Source organism: Marmota marmota, unplaced genomic scaffold (assembly GCF_001458135.2).
Source record: "Marmota marmota marmota unplaced genomic scaffold, marMar, whole genome shotgun sequence".
Classification (NCBI taxonomy): Eukaryota; Metazoa; Chordata; class Mammalia; order Rodentia; family Sciuridae; genus Marmota; species Marmota marmota.
The window spans coordinates 5,845,210-5,862,839 of NW_026000229.1; the positions used below are offsets into that span (position 1 = coordinate 5,845,210).

Below are 17,630 nucleotides of genomic sequence, written 5' to 3' on the forward strand. Positions count from 1 at the left end.
AAACTCTTCTCAAGTTCAAGAGTCTAATAGACCACCATACAATAATCATGGGAGACTTCAACACACCTCTCTCACCACTGGACAGATCTTCCAAACAAAAGTTGAATAAGGAAACTCTAGAACTCAATAACACAATTAATAACCTAGACTTATTTGACATATATAGAATATACCACCCAACATCAAGCAGTTACACTTTTTTCTCAGCAGCACATGGATCCTTCTCAAAAATAGATCATATATTATGTCACAGGGCAACTCTTAGACAATATAAAGGAGTAGAGATAATACCATGCACCTTATCTGATCATAATGGAATGAAACTGAAAATCAACGATAAAAGAAGGAAGGAAAAATCATGCATCACTTGGATGGCATTAGAGCAGATTATGCTAAGTGAAGCTAGCCAATCCATAAAAAACAAATGCCAAATGTCTTCTTTGATATAAGGAGAGTAACTAAGAACAGAGTAGGGACGAAGAGCATGAGAAGAAGATTAACATTAAACTGGGATGAGAGGTGGGAGGGAAAGGGAGAGAGAAGGGAAATTGCATGGAAATGGAAGGAGACCCTCAGGGTTATACAAAATTTAATACAAGAGGAAGTGAGGGGAAAGGGGAAAATAATACAAGGGGGAGAAATGAATGACAGTAGAGGGGGTAGAGAGAGAAGAGGGGAGGGGAGGGGAGGGGGGATAGTAGAGGATAGGAAAGGCAGCAGAATACAACAGACACTAGTATGGCAATATGTAAATCAATGGATGTGTAACTGATGTGATTCTGCAATCTGTATACGGGGTAAAAAGGGGAGTTCATAACCCACTTGAATCAAAGTGTGAAATATGATATATCAAGAACTATGTAATGTTTTGAACAACCAACAATAAAAATTAAAAAAAAAAGAATCTCTTTTTGCTGGGATTATCTAAACCAAGAGACATGAGTCTGGGGGTTGCTGGTAGCCAACTTATTTGTTACATGGAGAATATCTGCTTATAAAATGAAGCCAAGTAGACACAGTAGAGTTAATAGACAAAGCTCTAATACAATACTTGGAGTGTTGGCATCGAGCTCCAATTTTTCCCCTACATAGTCACAGTATAGGTACCATGAAAAAAAATGCTATTATCTAATCTATAGTTAATATTGCCATTTGAATAATTATTGCAGTTATGTCCTTCACAGATTTCATTTTCCTTGTCTATGACTCTGTCAGGATTACGTGTTGAATTTACTATGAGATCTTTAATTTGAAACAGTTTTTCATTCTTTTTCTCTCATAATATTGATATTTTTGAAGAATACCAGCAAGTTGTTTTGTAGAATGTTCCCAGCTTGTATTTGTTTTTTCTCACAATTAAGGTTATATACTTTTTGTTTCCTTTTACAGGTGAGAGAAATAGTTTTTTTTAAAAAACATAGTTTCTATAATTATTTTTTAAATATATTTTTTAGTTTTAGATGAACACAATATCTTTTTTAAGCATTTATTTTTTAGTTGTAGGTGGACACAATATCTGTATTTTATTTTTATATGGTGCTGGGGATCAAACCCAGTGCCTCACCTGTGCTAGGCAAGTGATCTACCACTGACCTACAGCCCCAGCCCCTAGTTTCTGTAATTCTTGTTCAAGAGCAAATAGTATAACTTGATTCACGTTATTATTATTATTATTTTATTTTATTTTTTTGAGAGAGAGAGAGAATTTTTTAATATTTATTTTTCAGTTTTCAGTGGACACAACATCTTTATTTTATTTTTATGTGGTGCTGAGGATCGAACTCAGTGCTGCGCGCATGCCAGGTGAACGCGTTACTGCTTGAGCCACATCCCCAGCCCGACGTTATTATTTTTTAAATTAAAAAAGAATGAGAATTATGCATTATGACTAATTAATATGTCTTAAGTCTCTTTAATCTATTGGTTACCTCTCCATCTCTTTCTCTTTTTAACCCTCTTTTCAAATTTATTTGTTGATGAATCCTGATTGTTTATTCTATATACTCTGGCACAAATTGAATTTTGCTGAGTATATGCTTATGGTATCATATAACATGTTTTTTTCAACTGAGTCTTTCCTGTTAAATGATCTAGATTCCAGAGGTCACAAACATAATTTTAATGATTGAATATAGTGAAATGGAATTTTTTGGAACTTTTTGGTTGTTTTTAAAATTCACTATTTTGAACCAGGTTGTGATTAATATTTTGTGTACAAATCTTTGCCAGATTTCAGATTACTTTCCAAAACTAGAGTTACTGAATTAAAGAGGTACACAAATTTTTAGGCTTCTTGATATGGGTAGCTACATTATATTTTTAAAACTTTGAATAAAGCAGGGTATAAGAAAACCAAATTCACTATCTGAGGATTATATTACTATTTCCATCTGATAGAGAAAGAACTGAGGTTCAAAGAAGGGCAAAACACTAGCCCAAGCAGGAGAGTTGAAACATTCTAAGATCTACTGACCCCTGATAAGAGTCTTCTTTCCAGTAAACATGTTGTTTTTTGTGGGATATTTTTTGGGGGGGGGTTCCTTACTAAAGTTTAAATTTTTAAACAAGGATGTAAAATTATTTCTGAGACTAATAATGACCATACTAAGCTACAACAATCTAGTCTTAAGATGAAAAGGGCTTAAGTGGGTTTCCAATACCAGTCTTAGAACCAGAACCAAACCAAACCAAAAACCTCACAAACTTTGGACTTTGTGAGGTCTGTGAGCTTTTTTTAAAAAACCTATTTTGGAGGCTATCTTTACACTATAGTCTTAAAATCTGGCAAATTCTCTGACCTTATTCTTTTTCACAATGGTTCTGGGTATTCTAGATCTTTGGCATTTCCATATAAATTCTAGAACTGACTTATAAATTTCTATCAGAGCCTACTAAGGATTTTGATTAGTACTGCATTAAATCTGTAAATCAACTTGGGAAGACATAGTGTTTTAATAATATTGAGTCTTCTGACCCATGGATATGATATATATTCTCCATTTATTAGGTCTTCTTTAATTTTATCAGTCATGCTTCATAGAGGTGTTGCAACTCTATCATGAGATTTATTTGGAGGTATCTGATATTTTTGGATGGTTTTTATTAATGGCATTATTTTTTCAATTTTATTTTATTCTTTGGCAGTGGTATTGATCAAACCTAGGGCTTTATGCATGCCAGGTAAGCACTCTATCACTAAGCTAAATCCCCAGTCCAAGTTTTAATTTCTAACTATTTGATGCTATACATAGCAACACAACTGACTTCTGTACAAGTTTTATTTATATTCTCCAACCTTGCTGAAACCTCATTATAGTTTCAATTATTTTTATTTTTCTTGGCAGATTACATTGTTTTTCTACAATATGTAACATGACACTATAAATAACAAGTTTTATTTTATTTTTTACAAACTTTATGCCTTTTAAAAATTTCCCCTTACTGAACTAGCTAGCATTTTCAGCAACAATGCTACATAAAAATGGTGAAAATGAATAGTTCTTGTGAATCATAAAGTACTGTAGATTTTCTTGTCATTTCCCAATTTTCTGTGTGTATGCACATGTTTTAAATAACATGAATGTGTTGTATTCTGTAAAATACTTTTGCTGCATCTACTGATTATATAATGTCTTTGTTTTTGTTTTTGCAGGGCGGGTCAGTGTCAGGAAATAATTCCTCATGGGTTTCTGATTTCTGCATGCCTTATGAAAAGATGAAGTGACAGCTTTTGTGCTATATAATCTTTTCTGATAAATATCTATAAAAGGAAAGGCCTTAGAAGACAGAGATGTGAAACATTCTTCCTTTATAGCTTTTAAAGGGTAGGTTTGCTTGTTGTCCAGTGTAATAAAGACAATGTCCCTCTCCAGGTGAAGGTTCAGCAGGTCTATTATAAAAGACTGGGACTTCCTAAGCTTGTGAGATTTCTCAGCTATGATGCAAACCCACTGTATGTGCAACATTCATCTGGGCCCACCCTCTATTATTCCTGTGAGATTTATGGGTGAGAATAGCTCAAACTGCTTGCTGTTTGTTAATAATTATTTTCTGTCTTTGACCCAGAAGCTTTCTGTCTTTTGCTATTATCCATGAAAATGTAGCTTGCAATGTTAATTTAAGAAGGATATGGTTTTTGGTTATTAATATGGTAATTTCTGAGTGGTGAGACTAACTTTGCAGTCATAGAATAAGTCTCGGTCACGATGGATTATCCTCTAATATCTTGCTGGATTTAATTGTTATAAAGTTTTGTTAAGGATTTCTACATTTATGGTCACAAGGAATATTAATGTGTAATTATCTTTTTTGGAATATTTTGGTCAGATTAAGTTATACTGGCATTAAAAATAAAGTGGCAAGTATTTCCTCGTTTCCTCTGAAAGACTGTATGTATGACTGGTATTACTTCTCTCTTAGATGTTTCAGAGAATTTACAAGTAAAGCATCTGGACCTTAACTTTTCTTTGTGAAAAGGTATTTTAAAACAGATTTCTATTTTGGTGGAAAAGTAACAACTTATAGATTCAGGATGCTTATCCAACCTCAATCAGAATAAGCCTAAAGGAAACTACATCTAAGCAAACCACTGCCAAACTCCTGAAACTCAAGGAAAAAGAAAAAAATGATTGAAAGTTGGAGAGAAAAAAGACATGTAACTTACAGGGGAAAAATGATATGAATAAAAGCTGGTTTTTCATAAGAAATGATGGAAGTCAGAGGAGAATAAAATGGCATCTTAAAGTGTTTAAAGAAAAAAAAACAAAGATGTAACAAAACAGACTAAACAATACACATAAGAAGTTGGCTGAGGCATATTAATATTAAACAATTAGATTCCAAAACAAGGAGTATTTAACACAAATAGATAAAAATAATGTTAAGAGGGCTATTCCATCTGTAAGACATTAATAGCACTAAAACATATCTAATAACAGAGTTTCAAGATGCATGAAACAAATTTAATCTTTTATCAGAGTTGAAGATTTTAACACTCCTCTTTTAGTAACTGCTAGAACTAGAAAAATAAAGAATAAAGAACTATATTCTAGTATAGTAGCCATTAGCTGTATTATGCTCATTTAAACTTTAAATTTATTTATTTTTTTGGTACTAGGGATTGAACCCAGGGATGCTCTACCACTAAGCTATAACCCCAGTCCTTTTTATTTTTTTAAATTTTGAGACAAGGGCTCATTAAGTTGTCTAGGCTGACCTCGAACCTGTGATCCTCCTGCCTCAGCCTGCCAAGTCAATGGGATTACAGGTGTGTGCCACCATGTCTGGTTTTAAAAGTTAAATTTAGAAAGTAAAAATGAACTAGTGACTACTCTTGTGTATTTTTTCATTTGCAAAGTGTGTTCATAAAGTCATTTTGTTTGTCTATGGAAATATCTTGGAGGCTGAGAGACAAGATGGGCACACTGTTGTAGCATGGGTAGTGGTAGCTTCTTGCTATGTTAAGGCAGTGAGCTATTGAACTGAATAGTTCCACTGGTTCAGCATAGTTCTTGATTATAAAATACATAGCAACTCTTGATTTTGATAGATATAATACCCCTTTAGTTTTGCAGAATTGTTCTGGGAGTCATTCCTGGAAAATGAGCATAGATAAATTTATAAGTACTGAATTTTCTGTATTAAATCAATTTCTGCTTAAAATTGCCATAATAGTCACTTATGTGATACACGTCTATAATCCCAGCAACTCAGGAGGATGAGGCAGAAGGATTCCAAGTTAACTGCCAGCCTGGGCACTTAGCAAGACACTGTTTCAAAATTTTTTTAAAAAATGCTGGGGATGTAGCTCAGAAGTAGAGTACCCCTGCATTTAATCCCCAGTATCATAAATAAATAAATATTGCTATAATAGTTTCTGTTTTCTGTAACTGAATTCTGGTTGACCAATATTTGATAAACAACATTCAGTCTCACTAGTAGTAATAAACACAATTTAAATGAAAACAACAACCAAATACCACTGCAAAGCACTGGCAAAGATATGGAGAAATGGGAACTCTTAGTTTTGGGTGATGGGAGCTAATATTCGTACTTTGGAAAACAATTCTGTGTTACCAGGTGAAGTTAAACATGCACTTGTCATGTCACCCATAAATTCCTCCTTTAGGTATTTATCCTTAAGAAACTCTCAAATAAGTACAAAGTAAATTTCTATAAAGATGTCTACATCATTACTTGATATAGTGAAAAGTAAGAAACTCTTGGAAATGGATAAACAAGTTAGAATTTTTTTCACAGAACAGAATAGAATTGTAGAGCAGTTAAAATACATTAACCAGATTTATATGAATCAACATAAAGCTGAAAAAATATTTCAACATGTTATGTTTAACAGCATTAAATCAGTAATTGACAAAACAGTACACAGCATATATGTAAATTTTAAAAAATCATGAAAATAGAAAGTAGAATATGCTCTTTATGGATACACGAGTGTACACCCCCCCACACACACACCCACACACGGAAATGAAATACATAAACCCCAACATAGTGATTTAACTCTTGGGACAGAGTAAGGGAAAAAGGATGGAGATGCAGAGGCAGCTGCATCTATATTTGGATTCTAAATAATAATATAAAAATCAAAGTCTAAAATAAAGAAAAATGTTATCAGTTAATTGTGGATACACATGTATCTATTATTTTGTTTTTATGTACACTGATATATTTCATAATAAAATATAGAATATTTAAACACTGAAAAACATACATCCTTGCCCCTTAAATGCCAGATGAGGAGAAGGAAGAGATGTATGTCAAAGTCTCCTCCAGCTCTGCTCTAGCTCTACTCAGCAGTACATGCTATAGCCAGCTCCAAAGATGGGGCAGGAACCTAATGACTCAACTTCACAACTGGCAAAAATGTCCAGGATGTAGCTTTGAGTGTACTGAGGTTTCTTGTCAGTTCATATTTGGGGAGGTAAGAGATGGATTTAATACAGAAAATTCAGTACTTATAAATTTATCTATGCTCTCTGTGCTACACTAGGCAGAATCAGAGATATGGCTGGGGTTCTACACATAGGCATCATTAAGTTAACTAACAATGCATTAACTGTAGGAAAACAATTTTCATCCAAAGTGGTTCAAATCAGAGAAGGACCAGCATAGGGTTATGATTGAAAATCAACCTTTAAAAGACACACAATTTATTTGGCTGACAGAATACCACTACTGATTTTTTCCATAATGCCTTCCCTCCTTTAAGAAGGATTTGCTAACTATTAGATATGTGAAAATGTATATATTTTCTCCCGGAGGGCCCACTGGAATTGCACTGATGCATTAGCTTGTGGCCTTCTGCCTCATCACAGCTGAGGCATGTGGCTAAGTTGTCTGGATGACAAGAACGCAGGGCTGCTGCATCACATGGTAGCCCAAGGGAGAATGCTGGGACAGAATGGTATTCATCAACAGAGTGGGCTAAGTTCTACAATGACCAAGAGGACATGGGGAAATTGAATGGGATCAAGCAACTGAGAGAAAGGGCAGAGAGGGTAAAAGTCAAGTGCTGTAAGATAAATGGTTGTGGACCCAAAGGGCCTGGTGCTCTCCAGCAATAAATATGCTTGGGGAAAGAGGGCAGGCAGATGGAAGGGATAAGTGAACAAAGTAATCAAGGGTAAGGAAGATACTGAATGAAACAACTGTTTCCAAGAAAGCACTACAAGAAGCCAGGGAAATTTATGAACTGTGAAAGAAGTAAATGCAGAGGAAGGCATTCTCTTTCTCCTATTAACCTACCATAAGCTTCAGAGAGCAACAAATTGCAGGGATTTGGGGAGCCAGAGATCATTGCAGACCACAGCAGAGTCGCTGACTCGTGGAACAGGTAACTGATTAACACCAGATGGAACCCTACTGGGAAATTAAATGTCCTACCTGTTTCAAGATTCACTAAGGAAAAAAGAGTTCAAATGCCAAAGTAAGAGTAAATTTCCCTGGAGAAAATGAGACCTTGGAAGGAAGCAAGGCTGACCTTGAACAGGTGTCAGAAATTGTCACATTTGTGTACTTACTGGAAAGCATACAGATGCTGGGAGTCCAGCTAGATGTGAGTGCCAGTCTCAGTTTTCCTACTACTTTTTAGCTTATTTATTGCATAACCTTGGCCAAAGCACTTAAACCTTTTTGAGCAATTTCCTCATTTACAAAGTCTAAATTAGAAATCCTACATTTAACAGTGCTGCACAGGCTCTAATACATTACCTTACATGTAATGGGTGCTCCAAAAATGGTAACAAATTCACAACCAGAGATGAACTGAGCGGAATTCTCAGACTTTTTTCAGTCAGAAAAAGTTAATATCAAGAACACTGTAGGGCTTCTATATAGCTCAGTTGATAGAGTGCTTGCCTTGCACGCACAAGGCCCTGGTTCAATCCCCAGCACCACGAAAAAAAAAATATACCACCGTAAAGGCTCTGACACTATATACACTAATATTGCATATCTAAATATCAAAAATGGCGGCAAGCTCTATTAAGAGGATTTTCCTTCTCTATATAAAATATGGTATATTTCTGTATAGTGTTGTGAGATACACTGCCATCATGTGGACCCTAAGGTTTAACTTATTTTAATATGATTTTTTAAAAAACAGAATAAAGCTTTAAGAAATATAGGAATTTTACCTGATAAGGTCTTGAACTCGACTGTTAAAAGCATCAACTTGTGAGGATTTGTTTTTCATTTCCTGTGTTGATATTTTTGGTGTGGCTGGATGGCTGTTTCCATCTGGTCGATTGGCAATCAGGCAGCCAAAAACCACAGCAGTGACTTTGAGAAGTCCAGTTGTCAAGCCTTCAAAAACTTGTTTATTTGTATTTCTTCCCAAAATAGCATTATTTTCATCTGGAACATAAACCTAGAAGAAAAAAAAAAAAAGAACAGTACACGGGTTTCAATAAAACCACCAAAAATGGGCAGAGATGATTAAGAACATTTCTAGAATCATAATTTTGAATTCTACAGGAGACACTCTAAAATGTTCAAGAGTGTTGGCTTTGAAGTTAGATTGCCAGTTCAAATCTCAGCTTTGCATTCATTAGCTGGGTGACCTTTGGCAGGTTAGTATTTCTCATCTGTAAAACAGGGATATTGACAGTACCTATGTTATAGATTTTTGTGAGGATTAAATGAGCTAATGAACATAAAATGCTTAGTATATGCATAGGCACAAAGTAAATTGTGAACTACATTAAAAATTTACATTAATTCAGAAAACAAAGCAATTAACAGACTGACAATATTGTTTCTTTTTGGAGTGAATTTTTAAAATATCTAAACTAAATTAATCTATTAGGGTAAAATTTGCATTTATTACCAAATGGAAAAGTTAGTTTTCCCTAGTACATGGGGATCACACTCTGCTGTGTACAATAGTTTACGGGAAGTAACACAGTTATTAAAAGTTGACTTGGAGCCAGAATGAAGGCTTGAATTTTGGCTCTGCACCTATAGGATCTAAGTTCTTGCCTTCTATATGTCTCTACTTCCCAGAACTACTATGAAGTTCAAGTAAGAATTGAAATAAATTTAGTAAACTATTATATACCACAACACACTTAGCAGCAACTAACTGGCCTTTGCTTTATTCTTTTTAAATTTTTTTTTTGATTTTTTAGTTGTAGTTGGACACAATACCTTTATTTTTATTTATTTATTTTTATGTGATGCTGAGGATCAAACCCAGGGCCTTGCATGTGCTAGCCAAGCGCTCTACCACTGAGCCACAATCCCAGCCCCTTTGCTGTATTCTCTACCAGTTCTATCAAAGATAAAGGAATAATCAATCACTTGACTCCAAAAGAGGATCTTTATAAACACAAGCAACTTATTGGTCAGAACTAGTCACCTTTGTTGTATTCTTTACCAGTTCTATCAAAGATAAAGGAATAATCAATCGCTTGACTCCAAAAGAGGATCTTTATAAACACTAGCAACTTATTGGTCAGAACTAGTCACAGAGTCAAACCCAATCACAAAGGAGCCAGGAAATATCATTCTGTACTTGGAAAAAGGAAGAGAATAAAAGCATTTGGCACACAGCACGACTGACTGCATAGTACTATTGCTTTTTTCCATTATGACTATGTAAATATTTAGAGGAACCTACTTAATAAATGATGTCGATAGTTACTTTTTTATCTGTTATGGCTTATATATTAGGTGTCCCCCAAAAGCTCATGTGTGAGACAATGCAAGAAAGTTTAGAGGTGAAATGATTAGGAGAGAGCCAGATAGGGATTAACAGGGTGGTAACTAGGGCAGGCACAGTATGGTCAGAGAAGGGGAGTCACTGGGGAGCATGCCTTTGGGGTTTATATTTTGTCTGTGATGAGGGGAGCCCTCTCCCTCCTTCCTGATTGTCATATTCTGAGCTGCTTTTCTCCTCCATGCCCTTCTGCCCTGATGTTTTGCCTCATCTGGAGCATACAGCAACGGAGTCAACTGTCTGTGGACTGAGATCTTTGTAACTGTGAGTACCAAATAAACTTCTCCTCCTCTAAAGTTGTTCTTTTGGTCACAGTGGCGAAAAACCAGATTAAAACATTATTCAAATTTTTGGCTTCACTGAGAACTTTTTATCTTTTGTATGTTGAGTTTCCTAGTTGTGTATCATTGTCATTAACATTCATTGTCAGTCTTTTTGTGGGGGTGGGTGGGAAATATACCAGGGTTGAACTCAGGGGCACTTCAACCACTGAGTCACATCCCCAGCCCTATTTTGTATTTTATTTAGAGACAGGGTCTCGCAGAGTTGCTTAGCAACCTCATTTTTGCTGAGGCTGGCTCTGAACTTGTGATCCCCACTGCCAGTTCAAATCTCAGCTGCTGGGATTACAGGTGTGTGCCACTGCACCCAGCTCAAGCATCTTAATGTAAAATAAATCAAATATATTTTAATACTATTCTTATATTTTATGTAGCTGACAACTTCTGATTTTTAATTTCATCAGGACTTCGTACTTAATTTCATAGACACCATTTTGTCAGTGTCTCATAAAGTACACACAAACTGAAAAACTTCCGTAAAATCTAGCAGTTACACAAAGCATTCACTGATACAAGAGGCCAAGCCTGCTGGGATGAACCCAGGTACCCAGGTGCAGGCCTATATGCCTTCATTATTCTAATCAGTCTTTTACTTTCTTCATGTGATCTCCTTTTTTCCCAACAGTCTCACTGAGTTTCACAGCTATTTCAATAGCCTAGCCTAATTTTTTTTTCAGTCACCTAATTTTTTCAGTTTTGTTGTGCTCTCACATAGTATTGGCCCTTTCACTGCTGAGAACAGTGTTTTTTTTTTGTTTGTTTGTTTTTTGTTTTTGTACCAAGGTTTGAACCCAAGGGCACTTAACCACTGAGCCACATCCCCAGTTTTTTTTTTTTTTGAGACACGGCCTTTCTCAGTTGCTGAGGCTGGCTATGAACTTGCGATTCTCCTGCCTCAGCCTCCCAAGCTGCTACAATTACAAATGTGTGACATTGCACCTGGCTAGAGTATTCTTTTGCATATAATCTAGGGTGGTGAAGTCTTTTTTTTGTGTGTGTCTAAACAGGACATCATTTTATTCAAAAGATCACACAAAAAATCTCCTCTTTGTGTAGATTTTTCTTTTGCTGGTTTTAAATTATTTCACAGACATCACTGCTATTTGCCAGAAGTGAAGTAACGCAGGAATGGTTTACTTTTTTGGGATACCTTCAATAAATGAAATGCATATTTACCACAGTTCTGATATCTGCTTATAGACCAAAACTTGAATTTAAATGTACTTTCAGCACAGCTGCCAGGTCAAGGGCATACTGCAAGTTGAGGAGCCAGTCCTTCAGGAAAGGTGTGCAAGCAACATCCTCCCCTCCCCCCTGCTCTGTAGAACACCTGGCTTACCTGTGTCTGGACACATTCCTTTCTGGGGTGGGTGGTCGATGGAGGGCAGGGAAAGGTTAGCTACTCAGCATGCAGTAGAGCCTGTAACTACCACCTGCTAGTGTGTAGCAGGCCTGGACTGGGAAAAAAGAGCTTTGTAATTCTGGGCACTTCTGAATCTATCACCTCTGAGGCAGAAATCTAAAACCACACTTCTTTTCAAATGGATGAAAGGTTTTTCCTTTAGTATATTCCTTTCCTTTCTTTTTCCTTTTGGTGCTAGGGACAGAACGAAGGGTTTGCACAGGCTAAGCAAATACTCTAACACTAAGCTAAACCCCCAGCCCCTCCTTTAGTGTATTTCTTTATAATACATGGGTGTGATCATTGTCTTATTCTTAAAAGTCACAAAATTACAAGATAATTTCATGCATATATTCTTACTGCATATTTTCTTTCTCCTCTCAATAGATATTTGACCTTCTTAAAATCTGTGGCTATTTCACGTAGTTTTAGGTGTAAAAATAATCTTAGAATCACATCTTTTCATTTTATCTTTGGAGAAACCAAGCTCCAGAGGAGAGACTTTCTTGAGGATACAGAAATTATCAGGGTTAGAAACGTGCTGGTACAAATTCTCTAAACCTCCTCTAAGAAGAAACCTAATATTTTATAGGAGTAAACCCTGAGGCTAAGTGTTCTTAGTGAAATTAAATTAGAAGTCATTATCACTTTTAGGAACTAAGGTCATATTCCCCCCATTACCTCCCACTGCCAAAGTGGTTTCAAATACTCTTTACATTCTTGTTTGCAATACAGAAAGATACTTTTAATAATAGTATAAATCTATTGTTCTGCAACATGATTCCATGAGAGAGAAAATTAAATTGGTAATTAGTGGTAATTCAATACTACTAATTTTTACTATTCTGAGGCTAGGTTTAATATTTTCAAGTTGTGCAGTGTTTCACAATGGCCAGAATATGAATGAAGTTCGCTAAGAATCAATAGAAAATTGACAAGAGCTAGGGATATAACCCAGTGGCAGAACACTTGCTTATCATGTGAGTCAATCCCTAGTACTGCCAAAAACAAAACAAACCAAAAAACCTCCTATCAAGTCAGAGTGTGGAGGAAAAGAAGGCTGAAAATAGGGAGGTGCTCCTGTAGCAGACACAGTTTCCTGCATTGCCAGTATCATTTTATTTTCTATAGTTATTAGACACACAAGTCTTTTTTGCCACTAATATTTTGTAAAACATCCATGTCAGTAGGGCATGGTGGCATACACCTACAATCCCAGCAACTTGGAAGGCTGAGACAGAAGAAGGATCATAAGTTTGAGGCCAGCAGGAACTGTGAGACTCCATCTCAAAAAAATAAAGTGCCCCACTCAGTGGTATGTAGTGCATTGGTACAAAACTCCTGAATTTAATTCCTAGTACTGCCAAAACAAAAGAAAACAAACCCCCCCAAATTTGCAACAACTATAAAAAAAATCTCAAAAAAATCTATGCCCATGGTTATCTCATGCATAAAAACAAAACCGATGAGAGATACTTATCTTCACTATTTATTTGGCTTGAAAATATAAAAAGGAAATTACATAGGACTAGTTAATAGTTTTCCAACATGTTAAAAAAATTTTCCCCTTTCTTTTAATCTCAGGAACATTATGACGATATTCAAGAAGATGTTAAACCCATGTCAGAAATATCATTATCTTTTCTAATATATGTATGTTCTGAGTCTTTATTTACATGTTTTTTTTATGTAGCCAAAATTCCAATAAAATGTCAGTGAACTATAATGTATGCCTTAGTCATGATGCTTGAAAACTCTTTGCTATAAATGTTGAATCATCTCATTCCTTTGCTATACACATTCCTGGTTTCTTATCTCCTACAAACTAAAAGCCCCAAACCTCTGCCCTCATTACTTCTCTTTATTAATTAGTCTGTCATGTGCTCTTGTCTGCTATTTCCTCTACATGGAATACTCTTCCCCTAGGTATCCTTATGACTCATTCCCTCATCCTTTCTAGGTCTTTTTTCAAAAGCCACCTATCTATAAGCTTTGCCAGGCTACTCTATTTAAAGTAACAGTCCTTTCCCCTAAATCTACCCTCCCATTCCTGGTTACTCAGCTGTTTTTCTTTTGATAGTTACTTGCTGCCATATTTTTATTTTCTTTCTCCGCTAATCAGAATGTAAGCTCCATGAAGGCATTTTTTTGTTTTGTTTTGTTTTGTTTTGTTCACTGCTGTATTCCTAGTGTCTAGAACAACACTGGGCATAGGTGTCCAATAAATATTTGTTAAATGCATCTAGACATTGATTTTCACTTAATTTCACCCAAACAATTCTTGTAACATTAAGGGCCAAATTAAAGATAAAACCATCAGGGTTTTTTTTAAGTGTCAAAAGAGAAAGGGGTGATGTATACAATAAGGTAAGACTCTTACAGGTCTGCCTATCTAGTAAGGCCTCAAGACAATGTTAGGCAGTTTGGAGGGGCAAGGCGGGATGTGGAAAGACTGTTGGATTATAAAGCAAGGAGATATGAGTTCTAGCTGGGTTAGCTTAAGAGTTTTTTTTCTTTTTGCTCTTTTTTTTTTTAAAGAGAGAGAGAAAGAAAGAATTTTTTTAATATTTATTTTTTAGTTTTTGGTGGACACAACAGCTCTATTTCACTTCTACGTGGTGCTGAGGATCGAACCCAGCACCCCACACATGCCAGGCGAGCGCGCCACCGCTTGAGCCGCATCCCCAGTCCTGCTCTTTATTTTTTTATTCTTTTTATTTTTTAAAAATTTATTCGCTCTTTCTAGACATACATGACAGTAGAGTGTATCCTGACATATTATACATACATAGAATAAAGTATAACTTGTACCAATTAAGATCCCATTATTGTGGTTGTATGATATGGAGTTACATTGGTTGCGTATTTATAATGAGGATAGGAAAGATACGTTTGATGCATTCTGCTGTCTTCTCTATTCTCATCCCTTCTCCCTTCCCTTCATTCCCCTTTGTCTAGTCCAATTACTTCTACTCTTCCCCTCATTGTTGTGGGTTAGCATCCACATATCAGAGAGAACATTCTGTCTTTGGTTTTGGGGACTGGCTTATTAGATATACATGACAGTAGATGTATTTTGACATATTATAAATACATGGAATATAACTTATTCTAATTAGGATCCCATTCTTGTGGCTCTACATGATGTGTAGTTATGCTAGTCATGGATTCATATATGAACACAAGAAAGTTATGTCTGATTCATTCTACTGCCTTTCCTATTCCCATCCCTTTTTCCTTCCCTTCATTACCCTTTGTCTAATCCAATGAACTTCTATTATTCCCTCTATGGCTCCTTGTTCTATGTTAGCATCTGCATATCATTTGGCCTTTGTTTTTTTTTGGAATTAGCTTATTTTACTCAATAAATAATAGCTTATTTTACTTTAGCATCAGAGTCTTCAGTTCCATTCATTTACCAGCAAATGCCATAATTTCATTCTTCTTTATAGCTAATATTCCATTATGCATATATACCACATTTTTTTTTAACCCATCCATCTGTTAAACGGCACCTAGGTTGATTTTCACAGCTTAGCTACTGTGAATTGAGATGCTATAAACTTTGATGTGGCTGTGTCACTAGCATGCTAATTTTAAGCCCTTTGGATAGATATACTGAGGAATGGAATAACTGGGTTGTTTTTGCTCTCTCTCTCTCTCTCTCTCTCTCTTTTTGTACCACAAATTGAATTCAGAGGCACTCAACCACAGAGCCATATCCCCATCTCTATTTTATATTTTAGTTAGAGACAGGGTCTCACTGAGTTGCTTAGCACCTTGCCACTGATAAGGCTGGCTTTGAACTTGTGTTCCTCCTGCCTCAGTCTTCTGAGACTGGCTCTTTTTATTCTTTATTTTAAAATAATTACAGCTTAACAGAAAATGCCAAAAATAAAAGTAGAAAGGTCATATGTACACTTCATCCAGTATTTGCCCCCATGGTTACATTTTATATAGTAAAATATTAAACCTGGGAAATTGACCCTGGTTAAAAAAATATATATATAATTTTGTCACATATGTAAATTGGTATAACCACTACCACAATCAAGAGATACAGAACTATTTATTTTATCACCACAAAAATATCCCTTTTTAGTCAGTCACACATGGCTCCTTCTCTCCCTCATCCCTGGCAATCACTAATCTATTTTCCACCCTTGTATAAAATTTTGTTGTTGTAACGTTATATAAATGAATTCATTCAGTATGACCTTTTGAGATTGAAATTTTCACTCACTAAGATGCCCATGAGATGTAGCCAAGTGGTTGTATCGATCAAACAGTTCATTACTCTTTATTGTTGAATAATATTCCATGCTACAGCTGTACTAAAGCTTAACCATTCCTCATTAAAACACATTTTGGTTGTTCTAATTTTCAGTTTTGACAAATAAAGTGGGCCGTTTATATTTAATGTATATAACTGATATACTAGGGACTTAATTTCATTTTTTAATTTTTTGTTCATTCTGTTTGTGGTCTTCTCAGCTTCTTGCATATATATATATATCTTTTGGCACATTTGGGAGAGTCTTGGCCATTATTTCCTGAAGTACTTTTCTTGTCCTGTCCACTTTCTACTCTCCTGTGAGACTGACAACATGAATGTCACAACTTTTGTTATATTCCCATCAGTCCCTTTTAAGTCTATTTTCTCTGTTGCTCCTCAAATTAAGTAATTTTTATTGTTCTACTTTCAAATTCATTAATTCTTTCATTCTTTCTCTCAATTCTATAGTTCAGTCTATCTACTGACTTAAATTTTTGTTTTTATGAGTTTCATTCCATTATTATTTATATATTCTGTTTCTTTGCTGAGACAATATTTTCATTTGTTGAAGTATATTTGTAACTGTGTGTTGAGGTATTTTCATGGCGGTTACTTTAAAATCCTTGAGATAAGTGCAATGTCTTGTTTCAGGTTGAGATTCTCCTGGCTTTTGGTATGATGAGAGATTTTTAAAACTATATTGAAAAAGTTGAGAACTATGCTATGATTCTCTGGATCTTATTTAAATCTTGTGTTTTAGAAGGTCTCCTGATAGGGGTCTGGTGGGAGGATAGGGAGTGGCACCTCATTACTATCAGGTGGGGGCAGGAGTCCATGCTTTCCATTTGGCCTTTACTGACAGTCCCAGGATGGGGAAGAAGGTGGCTCATTATTATTGGGCGAGAGTAGGAATTCAGGCTCCAAACTTTGTTCTCTCCTGAGACCAGTGTATAGCGGTGTCATGTTACTGCTCCCTAAGTGGCCTCCATAGAAAGGGATAGGGCGTGTTACCACAGAAAGGTGGTAAAGTCCTGGCATCTAACTTGGTCCCTCTGACAGCATCTGGTGAGGGGAGTCTCATTATTTCTGGTGGGGATATAAACTGGGGCTTCCAACATGGTTTCCACTGACCCTGGGGTAGGGGCAGAGTTCATTACTATTGAGTAGGGATTAAGATCTGAATTTCTCATTCAGCCTTCTCTCACACTACAGTGGCATAGGGGATGGGCACTGTATGAGTGCTTAACCCCTTCTTTTAAAAAATCTTTTTTTTCATATATCTTAATTCTAATTGATACATAGTAATTGTCAGTATTTATGGGTTATCACTACATATCACTACATGTAAACAATGTAGAATGATCAGATCAG

General features: G+C 35.7%; 1 protein-coding gene across 3 annotated transcripts in view; it reads right to left on the reverse strand.

The window, feature by feature from the left end:
- Scaper (S-phase cyclin A associated protein in the ER) overlaps positions 1–17,630 on the reverse strand; it is a 325,725-nt gene that overhangs the window by 57,182 nt on the left and 250,913 nt on the right. For all 3 annotated transcript variants that reach the window (XM_048793832.1, XM_048793831.1, XM_015480048.2), the window contains one exon: positions 8,658–8,890. In XM_048793832.1, the coding sequence (XP_048649789.1) occupies positions 8,658–8,890 (233 nt within the window). The remainder of the gene's footprint in view (positions 1–8,657; positions 8,891–17,630) is intronic.